The 14,357-nt window shown below is 47.2% G+C and overlaps 1 protein-coding gene across 3 annotated transcripts; it reads left to right on the forward strand.

Annotated features, from left to right (window-relative positions):
* The first annotated feature begins 2,054 nt into the window (after positions 1–2,054).
* LOC119298049 (putative protein TPRXL) lies at positions 2,055–4,297 on the forward strand. Of its 3 annotated transcripts, none has more exons than XM_037575587.1 (2): positions 2,055–2,172; positions 2,920–4,297. In XM_037575587.1, exon 2 carries the CDS (start codon positions 3,036–3,038, stop codon positions 3,774–3,776), a length of 741 nt encoding a protein of 246 aa, XP_037431484.1. In that variant the 5' UTR covers positions 2,055–2,172; positions 2,920–3,035; the 3' UTR covers positions 3,777–4,297. The 3 variants fall into 3 exon arrangements, with proteins under 3 accessions (XP_037431484.1, XP_037431485.1, XP_037431486.1); XM_037575588.1 differs by lacking the exon at positions 2,920–4,297 and adding an exon at positions 2,275–2,886; XM_037575589.1 differs by lacking the exon at positions 2,920–4,297 and adding an exon at positions 2,280–2,886.
* The last annotated feature ends 10,060 nt before the right edge of the window (positions 4,298–14,357 follow it).

Genomic DNA, 14,357 nt, shown 5'->3' on the forward strand with positions numbered 1-14,357 from the left:
TCCCGGGGGCCCACCGGGTGGGGCCACCTGCCTCGGGGGGCCACATGGGCTGTAGGGGGTGCGCCTTGGCCTACATGGGCCAAGGGCACCAGCCCCAAGAGGCCCATGCGCCTAGGGAACCCTAGAGGGAAGAGTCCTCAAGGGGGAAGGCACCTCCGAGGTGCCTTGGGGAGGATGGACTCCTCCCCCCCTCTTAGCCGCACCCCTTTCTTGGAGTAAGGGGCAAGGCTGCGCCTCCCCCCTCTCCCTTGCCCCTATATATAGTGGAGGGGAGGGAGGGCATCCATACCTGAGCCCTTGGCGCCTCCCTCCCTCCCGTGACACCTCCTCCTCTCCCGTAGGTGCTTGGCGAAGCCCTGCAGGATTGCCACGCTCCTCCATCACCACCACGCCGTTGTGCTGCTGCTGGATGGAGTCTTCCTCAACCTCTCCCTCTCTCCTTGCTGGATCAAGGCGTGGGAGATGTCACCGGGCTGTACGTGTGTTGAACGCGGAGGTGCCGTGCGTTCGGCACTTGATCATCGGTGATCTGAATCACGACGAGTACGACTCCATCAACCCCGTTCACTTGAACGCTTCCGCTTAGCGATCTACAAGGGTATGTAGATGCACTCCCCTTTCTACTCGTTGCTGGTCTCTCCATAGATAGATCTTGGTGTTACGTAGGAATTTTTTTGAATTTCTGCTACGTTCCCCAACAGGATACACTTTGCATAATTAAATTCACTCAATTCTCTTTAAATCCCAGTTTCAACATAATTTCCTTTAAGAAAGACCACTCAACTCGATTATATGCTTTTTGCAAGTCTAATTTGATGGCACACAGACCATCTTTACCCGCCCTTTATTCTTTATTGTATGGAAACACTCATATGCCACTAAGATATTGTGTGCAATCATTTTTTCTGGGCACAAAAGCACTTTGAGTTGGGTTGATAATATCTAATAGGATTATCTTTAGACGAGCAGCAATCATTTTTGAAATAACCTTATACACCCCATTGCACAAACTGATTGGTCTAAATTGAGTTAGCGTTTCCAGAGAAGTAATCTTTGAGATCATTACAGTTGCAATACCAATCCACCCAGGCGGTATACAAGAAGTATTTACCGCCTGAAGAACCTCTTCATCAGGTCATCCCCCTACATGGACCAAAATCTTTTGGAAAAAATAAAATTGAGGCCATCAGGGCCCGGCGCTTTTAAATCATCTATCAAATAGGGCTTTCCGAACCTCCTCGACCGTATAGGGGGCGAGAAGAGCATTATTCATTTCATCGGTCACTTTTCATTGGACAAGAGATTTTGTCCCAAGTCCAACTTTATAAGAGCCTTTCTAGCAGATTCCTTATGCTAAAAGTCCAAAATCTTCTCCCGATCCCATTTTCCTGAGAAATTAGTGAAATGATGTCAGCTAGTAGATCCCCTATCCTAATTTTTTATTTAAATTCTTCAAAAAATTTGCTCAGATAATTTTGACAAATTTATCACATTTTCATAGCTAACACCACCACAACGTTCCCACACGTGTCTCCTCCCTCTGCGCCAAGATCCATGCCGTCATCCAAAGGCAGCTAGTACGTTCGCTGGAGATTGTTAAAAACCAACGTCAGCCATATAGCGCTTTCAATGGTGAAAACTCTTGTCTAATCAAGTACGCCCACTGACATTTCAAGTGAAAGTAACAGAAACTTTTTTGGATTTCCCACCAATCTAGAAGGTAGTAATTTGGATGAAAAAGTATCTTAGAAATTGCACTTTTTCATCAGAAGAAAACTGGGTGAAAGCTGGCCCCCTTTATTACCCAAGAGTTTCGTCAATTTTTTTTTTGTGAAATAAGAGTTTAGTCAATAGAAATTGAAAATACAAGTCCTACTTTTAATGGGCTCGGTATTCTTCACAGCCCTATCCACAACGCTCCCACACGCTGGGCTTTCGTACGGGCCTTGTGGGCCTTCGCGCGCGTGCGTTCCAGAAACGTCTGGTGTCCCTTAGTAAAAAGAAAAGCGTCCCCACGACGAGAAGGATAAATAATTCCGCCGCATCTTCTTGTCCACCCCCTCCTCCACATCGCCGCCGTTTCATTGTTGCAGAACCCGGCGAGTTCGTCGACGGACCGTTCCGGCCGCATCGCTCGCCGCCGTCTCGCCCCGCGGCTTCGGTAAAATCGCGGTACGCTCTCCTTCCGCCCCTATCGTTCTAGCCTCCAGGGAAAGGTTCAGTGTCGCCGCTCAGGCACAGAGGCACTCATCCGGCTCCCACGCTTTGGCACAGCACAGACGCGCACGGCATGCTCCGCCGCGCGGCCTCCTTGCTACGCGGGCGCGCGGCCTGGCCCCCTCGCCGGCCAGTGACGGCCGCGGCGACACTGGCCCGACGCCGCCCGGAGCCGGAGGCCCGCCCCCGCGCCGTCGACGGCCGGGGCTACGCGCGCATGGCGCGGCGGATGCCGCCCACGAGGCCTGACGGGTACTCCACCTCCGACGGCGAGGCCGACGCCTACGGAGACGTCGAGCACCTGGAGGACGTGGAGCCGGCGGCCGCCGCGGACGGCGAGGAGGACGCCTCCGATGGGGAGGGGTGGGACGGGTTCACGCTGGACATGGGCGCCGGATCCATCGTGGACAATGACGATGAGGAGGAGGAGGAAGAGGAAGTAGATAAGTAATGCGAGGGTCGCCGGCGAGCCGGAAGCGCACGCAAGGTGTTTGCTGAAATGACCAAGGCCATTGTTTGCATGCTCGTTGCTCCAATACCCATGTACTCGTAGCATGGTAGTATTTGAAGAGTTGAACTGTCAAATAATCCGTGTACTACTCCCGGTTCTAGTAGTTGGTTTTCACCTGGGATTGGGAATTCACCGTTCGGTTGCAGCAGCTCTCCTAACCGTGCCTCTCATTGCTTTTTTATTTACGGCAGACTCCTAGCTACTGCTCCTACAAGATGCGAGAGTCCCTGGATCGCGCGCTTACCTCGCGCTCGCGGTGGATCTCCTTCTCGACATCATCGCTCCCGCCTCCCGGTGGATCAAGACAATGTGGAAACGTTGGTGCGGCCGGACAGCGGCGGCGCCGTCGTCGGAGGCCCTCCCGGTGGATCTCCTTCTAGAAATCATTGCTCGCGCCGACGTCACAGCCATCGTCCGCTGTGCCGCGACCAGCAGGATCCTTCGGCGCGGCATCCTCGACCGGGCCTTCCGGCGCAGCATCATGGCCCGCCACCACGGCGGCTTCGATCGCGCCCTCCTCCTCGGCGTCTCCTACCGGGAACGCGGCGATGTCACGACCCACCGCGTCATCCACACCCCAGGGCCAACAAAGCTTGCTGCCCGCCTCGACGAACTTAGCTTCCCGGACCCGCTCAGGGCCGTGGCCTCGCGGGCCGGGGCAACCTGCTCGTCCTCTGCAGCTTCCCGGACCCCCAAGGCCTTGATGTCAAGCTGCGGGTGTGCGACGCATTCACCGGTCATGTCACCTCACTCCCACCCGCCAGTTTGCCGGACCCGTGCCTCCACGTCGTGCTCAGCATCGGTGACGCCGGCCGCTCCTTCGAGCTGCTCGTCGCTGACAAGAACATACAATTCCACCAGACATTCTCGTCCAAGAGCGGTCAATGGAGCGCCGTCCACCAGGTCTCCGTCCCCCACCCAGACAAACATGTCGGCTCTTACTGCTCTGCCGTCATCGGTCGCACCGTCTACTGGCCCTGTCATGTCCACGCCGTCTCCTATTGGGACCATGTCCTCGCTCTGGACCTCGACGCGCGGGAGGCGATGATGATTAAGCTCCCACGGGGCTGCTTCTCCAGAATGGCGACCAGTAAGAAAAACGAGCACCTCCACCTGGCCTCAGTGCACGGTCGGTTGTGCTTGCTAGTCGCCGAGAGCTGCGGCATAGCGATGTGGACGTTGACAGCGGCGACATGGAGCCAGCGGGTGGTTATCAACACTCTAGAGATCGCGAGGCAGGTGGGGTTTTCTCCCTACGAATATGCCCTTGCGCCGTTGAGAATCGAGGGGTTCGGGGAGAGGAGCGGTGCCGTCATCCTATCCCAGCCAAGGTCTGGTATAAACAGCGGTGAGTTACTCCGGCTCGACCTTGGAACTATGAAGAAAGTGCCTGTCGTCACGAGTCTCAGTGGCCCTGGAAACGTAGTGTGGGTCGCGCGCTTGTTCTTGCACGAGGTTGATCTACTCTCTGTACTGGATTTACTGGAAGCCATGAAGCATTTCTAAGCATGCACTACTTTCTCCTTTGTTATGCAAGATGCGTGTATTAGTTTTAGCTCTATTATTACGTTGTACTAGGAAATGACTATTGTTCAAAGATTTTCTTTAATCAGTGACTTACGTACTATTACAGTAGATAATGCATTTTAGAAGGAAAGGGGGTATTGTTTATCGGGTGATGATGCTTAAAACATATTGCATTTACTCCGGCCATTCACGCATAAGTAAACCTAGAAGTAAGTACACACTTTGTTGTGTGGTTTCCTTTATAGGGTTTATTTCATGCATGGCGGTTCCTTTGGTGGTGGTTGTTTTCGTGGTTTTAGTGGGGATGAACTAAGATGTGGTATCGCTCGAAAGCATAGGTATGGTTGAAGAGTCCATACTTTCACACGTAGAAGGTTGTCACCAGCCTCGATAAAGTAAACACTGCTTATTTAACCCGATCCCCTCTTCCAGAAGATCTAGTCACCCCTAGTTCTTCGGTCCATGACAATGGCACCTTACCTGCATGCCAATCTCTAACATAACTATTGTGGATACCGATCCAACGGTACTATCAAAGGCGAGCGCCTAGCACAAGAAACATAGACAACACTCCACATGTACTAGTGTTTCCTCCCTTCATCGATCTATGACATGATGATATGACAACATGCGGCCCAAAACGCCTCTAATGAGTTACATGAGTAACCGAGGTGTTGGCCCAGGCGGTGAAAAACATTGCTTAGTCGACGACATGTGTGGCCAGCCGTGAATCCACATCCCAGAATGCTAAGAGCTCGTTATTTCTATGGAGAGAACAATCGTATAAATTATGTAGGTTGGGTAGTAATCAGTTACAACCTTAATAAAAGGATACACACTTGTTTGTTTGCCAAACTCATTTCGATACAATACCCCATCACCGCAGGCGGGTCTACCGCCCCTCTTACTTGGCCGGTAGTTGTCTGAGCTTGTCATAGGTTTTTTTTAGGCAATCTCGCGAAGCTTTTATTTCAAATTGTCATAATGTTTACAAGGACGAAAGGAATTCCCTCTGGCTGGCGTAGCCAAACATGACGACCATGCCCTAACTTTAAAGCATGCTTCGCTAAATTGTGAGCCTCCTTATTGGAGCTCCTAAATTCATGAACTATATTACATGAAGTAAAAGATGTAGCCGTCATCTTGATCTCTTCGATGATAGCTCCGTAGGCTGATCCACTCCCCTTCTTGATTTCACAACACCTTGGCAATCTAAAGCTAGATGTACACAGTTCAAATTCAGATCTTGGGCTAGTGCCAAGCCTTCCCTGATAGCAAGCGCTTCAAGGGTAGCTGCATCATTTTGATTTCTGAAAACATAGGCCGACGCGCCAAGGAAAATGCCTTCGCTGTTTCTGCAGATAGCGCCAAGGAAAGTGCCTTCGCTGTTTCTGCAGATAGTACCCACCGTTTCGTGGTTTCCTCCCCTACTCACTGCTGCATCAGCATTAAGTTTCGTAATATTCTCGGGCGGTGCTAGCTAACCCGACCGCCCAGTTGCTGCACTCCCGTGGGGCTCACCCTTTTGAGATAGCTGAAGAAGTTCTCCTAGGTAAGAGTTAACGAAACCATGAACTGCATGTGGGCTTTTGAATATATCTTAATATATTGCCTTGCGCCTCGCACCCCAGATGGCCCATAGAGTTATTGCAAACCTGGTGAACTCCTCCGGTTCCAATGTTCTACCCATGACAAAAATCCAGTCCTTAGCACAATCATGTTGGTTAATGCTCAGTTGATCCAGGATGGCTCCGGATGACAGCGCCCACGTGCTCCTTGACATAGGACAGTCCAACAATGCATGCCTCCATGAGTCATGAACACCACACAAACTGCATGCTGCAGATGTCGCCATGTTTCGCCTATGTAACACTGCAGCTGATGGGATCGAGTTCTTTGCCAATCTCCACATGAAGACCCTGATCTTCGATGGGACCTGTACCTTCCACAACGACTTCCAATCAGCTCCTTCTGCTTCTACTCTTGATGTACCCCCGCGACCCTCTAGCCACGCTTCTCTGTTCAGCTTTGTGCGGGTGAGCATATGATAAGTTGAGCTGACTGAAAAGTGGCCCCGAGGCTCCTCACTCCAAGCCCAAAAATCAGAGATCCTACGAGTACATAAAGGTATCTTGACAATTGCTTCCGCATCAAACAGTGTGAAGACAGCCCGCACCAACTCTTCTCTCCAAGTTGCTGTTGATGTTTCTATGAGCTCTGAGACACGTCGAGGTGGGTTCGGAACCAAGGAAGCAATCGGTCTTCTGAAACTCTCTCTTGGGATCCAGTTATGATTCCATATATCTATCTCTTCTCCATCACCTATGCGCCGAATAATTCCTTGAGCAACTACATCTCTTCCATCAAGTATCCCTCTCCAGATTTGGGAGGGGTGAGAGCCCAACTCTGCATTCAAAAGGGATCGATCTGGGAAGTATATTGCCTTCAAAATTCTTGCACTCAACGACTCTGGGTCATACATCACCCTCCATGCTTGCCTTGCCAAGAGAGACAAGTTGAACAGTTCCAGATCACGAAATCCCATACCCACCACATATTTTGGCATAGTCATTATATCCCATGCAACCCATGCTGGTTTCCTTCTGCCTCCCTTGCTTCCCCACCAAAACTGCCGAATTATAGTTGTAACACTATCACACAGCCCTCTTGGGAGCCTGAAACAAGACATAGAATAGACCGGTATAGCCTGAGCCATCGCTTTTATTAGCACCTCCTTTCCAGCTGCCGACAGTAATTTGCCCATCCATCCTCTCACTTTCTCCCAGACTCTATCCCTCAGATATTTGAAAGTGTCGTTCTTTGAGTGTCCAACCTCAGTTGGCATACCCAGGTAACGATCACTGAGAGACTCATTGTACACATGAAGTCCTTCACCCCGTCCCTTATTGTTTGAGGACAACCCTTACTAAAGAAGATGGATGACTTTGCATTGTTTATTTTCTGTCCGGAAGCCCCACAATAGGAAGTTAGTAGGTTTGATACCTTCTCCGCACCCTCCACAGTAGTTTTGAAAAGCAACAGGCTATCATCTGCAAATAGAAGATGGTTAACGGCTGGTGCCGTGGGTGCCACCTTGATACCTGCCAACAATGATGACTGAGAACTGGATTTCAGGAGACACGAAAGGCCCTCTGCTGTAATCAAGAAAAGGTAAGGGGAGATAGGATCTCCCTGTCGAAGCCCTCTAGATGGGTGGAAATTCTCAAGTTTCTCGCCATTGAATAACACTGAAAAAGATACACTGGATACCATAGACATGACGGTGTCAATCCAAGCCTGAGCAAAACCCAGCTTTGCCATGATGGCTTTGAAGTAATCCCACTCCAGTCTGTCATAAGCTTTCATCATATCCAGTTTTAGAGCACAAAAACTATTTTTTTTTGACTTCTTCCTCTTCATAAAATGCAAACACTCATAAACACATATGATATTGTCTGTTATCAGTCTCCCTGGCACAAAGGCTGACTGTTCTTGAGATATGATATCTGGAAGAATTTGCTTCAATCTGTTGGCCACTACCTTTGATGCTATCTTGTACAAGACGTTGCATAAACTTATCGGTCTGAATTGCGAGAGGAGATTGGGATTGTTCACCTTTGGGATGAGTACCAAGATGGTATTATTAATGCATTCAGGGCTCTCCTCCCCTCTCACAATCCTTAGAACAACATTGGTCACATCATCTCCACACACATCCTAGTGTTTTTGGTAGAACTGAGCAGGAAAACCGTTAGGACCCGGAGCCTTAGTAGGGAACATATGGAAGAGTGCAATTTTGACCTCTTCACGGGTATACGGAGCACAAAGATGTGCATTCATTGCTGCTGTTACTTTACTCGATACATGTTCAAGTACATCCTCAACACCCTGCACCCCCTCTGATGTGTAAAGATTTTGATAAAAGCATTCACCATCGACTTCAACTCAGTTGGATCGCTTACCCCCACACCCAGAGAATTTTCAAGGGCCCTTATCATATTCTTCTTTCTTCTCAAACTAGCTCAAAGGTGGAAGAATTTTGTGTTCTTGTCTCCCGAAGAAAGCCATTCAGCCCTCGCACGTTGCCTCCACATGATCTCCTCTCGGTGGTAGAGCTCCACCAGCCTTTCATCGATTTTGAGCTCCACATGTGATGGTGCCGAACGAAGAGGGTCCCCTTTTAGTTCCTTCAATCTCAGTTTAAGGTCCCTGATCTCCCGTCTCAGGTTTCCAAAAGATTGCCTGCTCCATCTCGTTATCCCTTTGGAAACAGTGGCCAATTTATCATGCAGCTGTTGTACAGTCACACACGGTTCCGAGGCTGCCCATTCAGTACTCACAGCCCCTCCAAATCCTTCATGTTTTTCCCACATCGCCTCGTACCGAAAGGATCTCGTTGGTGTTTCTGCTTGTACTCGGCCAAAATATAAAACAATTGGGCCATGATCTGAGGTAGCCACTGCATGGTTCTCCAGGCTCGCAAGAGGAAAACGAGCCAGCCACTGAGGATTAACCAACGCTCTGTCCAATCTACACCGCGTATAGGTTCCGCCAGTTACCTTCTTTTCAAACGTCCAAAATCTTCCTTTATGTCCAATGTCCATCAGCATGCAAACATCTGTAGCCTTGCGAAAAGCTTGGATTTGTGCGTTGCTGCGTTGTCCAATCCCCTCATGTTCGTTTGGACGTAAAACCTCGTTGAAGTCACCAATACATAGCCATGGTAACGAGCTCAAAGTACTTATGTTTTTTAACACTGTCCACGTCTGATGCTGCAAATGAGTTTGGGACTCGCCATATACACACGTCAATCTCCATATCTCTTGCCCCGGTTCCTCCACAGAGACATCAAGATGATAACAAGAGTAACCCAAAACTTCAATCTTTATTTCATTATTTCAGAACAAACCTAACCCACCACTTCTACCTTGACTATCAACTGCATAAGCATTATCATACCCCAGCGTATTTGCTAATTTTTCTACCCTAGATCCTTCGATTTGTGTTTCAACAATGCATAAGAGGGTAGGGGCAAACTTCTTCGCAAACTCGCGAAGTTCTTGGACCGTCGCGGCGTTGCCCACACCACGACAGTTCCAACATAATGCACTCATTGGGCCCGGCGGCGCTCCTCGAAGGAGCCCGCCAAATTCTTTACTGCAGTGCTTGAGTTTTCCTTTTCCTCGCCTTCTGTCCTCGATCGCTTCGGGTCTCTGATCAGAGGTGGGCTAACCATGTTGGTACCGCCAGGCACGATAGCTAGTGCCTTTGGATCTGCCTTCTACTGCTATGTGAACTTATTGCTTCTGCTCAGGTCGTCCCGTTCAGCCCTCTTCCTGCTTTGATTGTCCAGTGTCATATCATCCATCCCCGGGTATACCTCTTCATCAAAACCATCTTCTCTGCCAAGATCCTCCCTTGCTGCACCTCTGTTTCCCCTACCACGGCCTCCTCTTCGGCCTCCACGGCGGCCCCTTTCACCTCCAGGACCTCGTCCTCTCCTCATGGACCATGATGCGCGCAAATCCTTGAACACCAGTGCAGACTTTGGGTGGATACCATCACCGTGCTCCTTGAAAGTATGGCCTAAATGACCACAAACCGCACACCAATCTGGCAACCGTTCGTACTTCACCCTGTAGATCTGTCTCCTTGTATCCCTTATTAATGACACAGCGTTCTTTAGGGGCCCTGTGTACATTGATCTTAACCCATACATGGTAAAAATTACCCGTGAAATCATGTGAGCCTTTCTCAAAAAACATAACTTCCCCTACTTTGGTCGCCATTGAAGGTACCAGATGTGCATACAGATTTGGGACATCGTGTATCTGAATCCATATATCCAAAGTGTCAAGCTTAACCTGAGATGGTTGAGTCACCCCGTCATAGGGAGTGATGATCACATCATGACCCCTAAAGTTCCACGTCCCTTCCTGTATCACTCTTTCCCAGTCGCCCAGGCAACTAAACTGAATTGTATACAAATTCTCCTCCAGGGGTTTGAAGTTCACTTCCTGCGCAAGATCCCAAGCTGCTCGCATGTTTCTAAAGAACCAGCCTTGACTGTAGGGTTTATCGATATGAACCCTAGCCACCACCATCCACCTAGCCTCATCCTGAGGAATAGATCCCTCATCGACCACGACATCATCCATATCATCCTCACGCAGCCCAAGCTCCGCCATCATCCTCTCCAACTCTGGCGCAGATGAGGAGGCATCTGCCGACGCCGTTCCAACTCCCATCTTCGCCGCCATACTACAAACCCTAGCCCGCAGATGTGGATCGCCGGGCCTTCTTGAAAAAACCAGTGGTGCCCTACACCGGGCCAACTCCTAGGGGAGGGACGACAGGGACCAGAAGCCCCGGCCACGCCTAACAGGCAGATCGGCAGGAGGGAACAAGGTAGGAACTCAACGGCGGCTGTGATCGCCTCCGAGAGCAGTAAACCCTAGCAAGAGGGAAAAAAGGCTTGTCATAGGTGTGACACCTTGCGCCGCAAAAAATATCTTATAAGCACCTTAATTAATTAGTGTTTTGCCAACTTCGGAGTTCGCAGCTAGGGATAGGTCTTGCCTAACCTATTGACATTTTGAGTGAAACCGACTCAAACTTTTTGGTTTTCTTTTTTTACCTTTTTAAGAGGTTATTCTCTTTTTGCTAGAACTTGTTCTGTTCCACTTGGGTATAGTCAGTGAAAAAAGGATATGAACATCTCACAAAAAAGGGATATGAACATGTTTGGCTCGGCCTTGCACAAGTATCTTTGTATCCATTGTTTCACAACTGTCGCTGCCCCCTTTTTTGCGAAAAAACTTTCAATCTATTCACCTTCAATCATGGCAGTACAGTGAACATCAAAAATAATAAAAATTAGAAGGAATCTCCTATTCCGTGTGCAACACGTCCAAGGATGACCAAACACACATCACAAGGCACTCGCTTCGGCTGGTTGGCTAGTCAACCTAGTTGCGCCTCAGCACATTTGTAGAAGTGAAGGTAAAGAAATAGAGGCAGAAAACCGAGAGTATATATATCATGCCCCCCAAAAAATGAAAAATGTTCGCGATTTTTTTTAAACATTCGTAAAAGGTAAAAAAAAGTACTTGAAGTAAAAGTCATGTTTATGGATTTAAAAATATATTTATAAATTTTAAATATATTTACAAACATTATAAAATGATTGTGAGTTCAAATTAAAAAATGATGACAACTTTTTGTATTTGAAAATTACTTTTTGGTTTTAAAAAATAATTAACTGAAAATTTCCATAAATTTGGAACCAATTTGTAAATGTTAATATTTATTAAAATGTTCTCTAATTTCAGAAAAATAAACAAAGATGTTTACCAAATTTCAAATGATATTAATCAATTTTAAAACTGTTAACAGATGTGAAAAAAATTATGGATATAAATAGATGTTCACAATTTTCAAAACAGTAAAAAAAAATAAAACAAGAAAATGAAAGAAGAAAATTCAGAAATATGGAAAACCAATAAAACAAAGGAAAACACATAAAAAGGAAAATGAAGAAATTCGAAACCGGAAGATAAGGCGTGAAGCGAGCTCAGTAGTTTTTTTTTGATAAATACCTTTGATTTTTTTCATACTCATAATAATTACAGGTAATCTGACTGTCATTTTTTTACAGGTACATTGATTTGGACCTAAGATTTAAGAAAATACAAAGTAGTAACTCCTATGACTAAGAATTACAACAAACTCTCTTTTTTTAGAAAAGGAGGATGTACCCCGGCCTGTGCATGCATGCAGCCATATTATTAATTATTCACAAAGACCATACAAGGTGATACATCAATAAGTCTGAAGTCACCATCTTGGCAACACTGTTGCTACTTCTATCCCCTTGATGAAGGCGTGCCGAATGTCCGAAGGCCTAATACCAAACAGACATCCAACCAAAGCCTAACATCTAAAGCCGGGTGTCCCATCCAAGCCACTACCTGGATTGGGTCCCACACTGGTTTGGCACACTCCCAGTGAGCACCGCACGCTGCAAGGGCCATCACCTCCATCATCCCTCTGTCCATCCTCAGAGCAGAACTGAAGCACCGACCTTGCCAGGCCTCTCTGTCATCAACGCCACCATGACACCAGACAACTTCCTCCTCCTGCGTGAGTTCATCTCTACGTATCAGACGCCGAGTCTCCACAGCGCCACGCTGCCGAGATCCGCCACCATCAATGTGTAAGATGAAGTACCGCTCCACCAAAGACACCGTCCTCCGGTCCCTCTAGCCCGTGTGCACCTTCAAGAATGACGCCCTAAGGGGGAAACGACATCAGAGAGCCGCCGTCATCCGATCTATTGATCTAGGGTTTCCCCCGGAGGTAGCAAAGAGTGGCCTTGAACTTCTCCACAGCGATGCCTTCAGGAAGGGAACGACGCAGACAGCGTCGCCATCACCGGCCTTGGCAATAGCCAATAGCAGGTTTTCACCCAGATCTGATCGAAGACCTCCATCTCATGTGCACAGGTCGCCGCCATCCTTGCCGGGATCTGGATGATCCAGGCCGCCGCTGCCATATCTCAGCAAGGAGAAGTCCCCCCACCGAGACCCGCCGGCCGAGCAGGGGAGGCCGAGACCGCGCCCGTAGGACCAGATCTGCGATGTATCCGTGCCCGCGTCGCTGCCCCGGAGCTACCCCCGTGCGCAGCCGCCATGGCCTGGCCGCTGCTTGCGCCGTCGTCTGGCCGCCGCGCCGCCCGATGCGCCCTCGCTGCATCAACACCAAGACTTTGATAAACGTACCAATGGAAGCGCCTTGAGTTGTCCATCCAAAAAGATGGTAAGCCTTGGTCGATGGACGTACTTCGGCTGGGGATGATCCCCTAGAAGTGCAGGTCGTCGAATCACTATATCTTCACCATGATGTCGATAAAAGATTTCACCTCCATAAAGAATCAGACCAACCAAAAAAGCTTGACACAAAAAAACTCATCATATTCGAATAATCAAATCTACAAGGACATAAAACTCTCTAATCTCATGACATCGCCAGACAAACAAAAGGAAATTAATTCTTACAAAACTATGATGATCACTAGAAGTTGGTGAAGAACATAAAGGTCTTGAAGATCCAAGATCCCCCACCTTTGAGAGCCAAGATGATACAGAGGCGAGGGAACCTAAATTTCTCAAATCGCGGCAGCCACGTGGCGCGAGAAAACCCTCATACAGGAGCAGACTATCGCTGATGCGAGCTTAGTAGCTAGCCTACCTGTGCAGAACCGATAGGAAAAGGGCGCGAGACTATATCTCATTTCAAGCTAGACAGACCGGGACTGGCCGGCCTGGTTACACCGTTGCTTCTTTTCAGATTTCATTATTTGGCTTACTCGATTTTGTTTATTTTTTTCGAAAACAACATAATATGTATATCAATAAATATTTAGTTCGAAAAAAAGTTTTTGTGTAGTCTTAAAAATGTTGGTGCAACTTCTGAAAAATGTTGATAGTGTCCAGAAAAAAATGTTTCAAGAATTATTAAAACAATATTTAACACATATTTTAACAACAAATATTCAAATATGTATGTTTGAAAAATGTAAATAACACGTTTAAGAAATGTTAAAAATATATAAAAAATATTTCTAATATATATGAATATGTATAATGTGTATGAATAAGTGTTAATCACGTGTTAATTTTTTAAGGGTGTATAAAAATAATCCTTATGTATACAAAAATTATAGAACGTGTATTAAAAATATTGGTCATGTATTAAAACTATTAATTATATACTTAAAAATATTAAAAATATATTAAAAATGTCCTGGTATATATAAAAATATAAAATATGTATAACGAAAGTAGTTCTCAAAAATAAAATTTTAAAAGATGTTAATCATGCAGTTGAAAATTTGTTAAACATATACAAATAATGTTCCTGACGCAGAGAAAAATGTACACATATGTACCAAAAAATTTAGACATGTGATGAAGAATAAAAGAAAAAACAAAGAAAGATGGTGAAAACCTAAGAAACAGAAGAAAGGAGCAAGAAAAAAAGAAAACCGATGAAAACCAAGAAAGAAACAAGAAAAAAAGGAAAGGAGTAAAAACCAGTGAAA

This window comes from Triticum dicoccoides, chromosome 5A (genome assembly GCF_002162155.2).
Source record: "Triticum dicoccoides isolate Atlit2015 ecotype Zavitan chromosome 5A, WEW_v2.0, whole genome shotgun sequence".
Classification (NCBI taxonomy): domain Eukaryota; kingdom Viridiplantae; phylum Streptophyta; class Magnoliopsida; order Poales; family Poaceae; genus Triticum; species Triticum dicoccoides.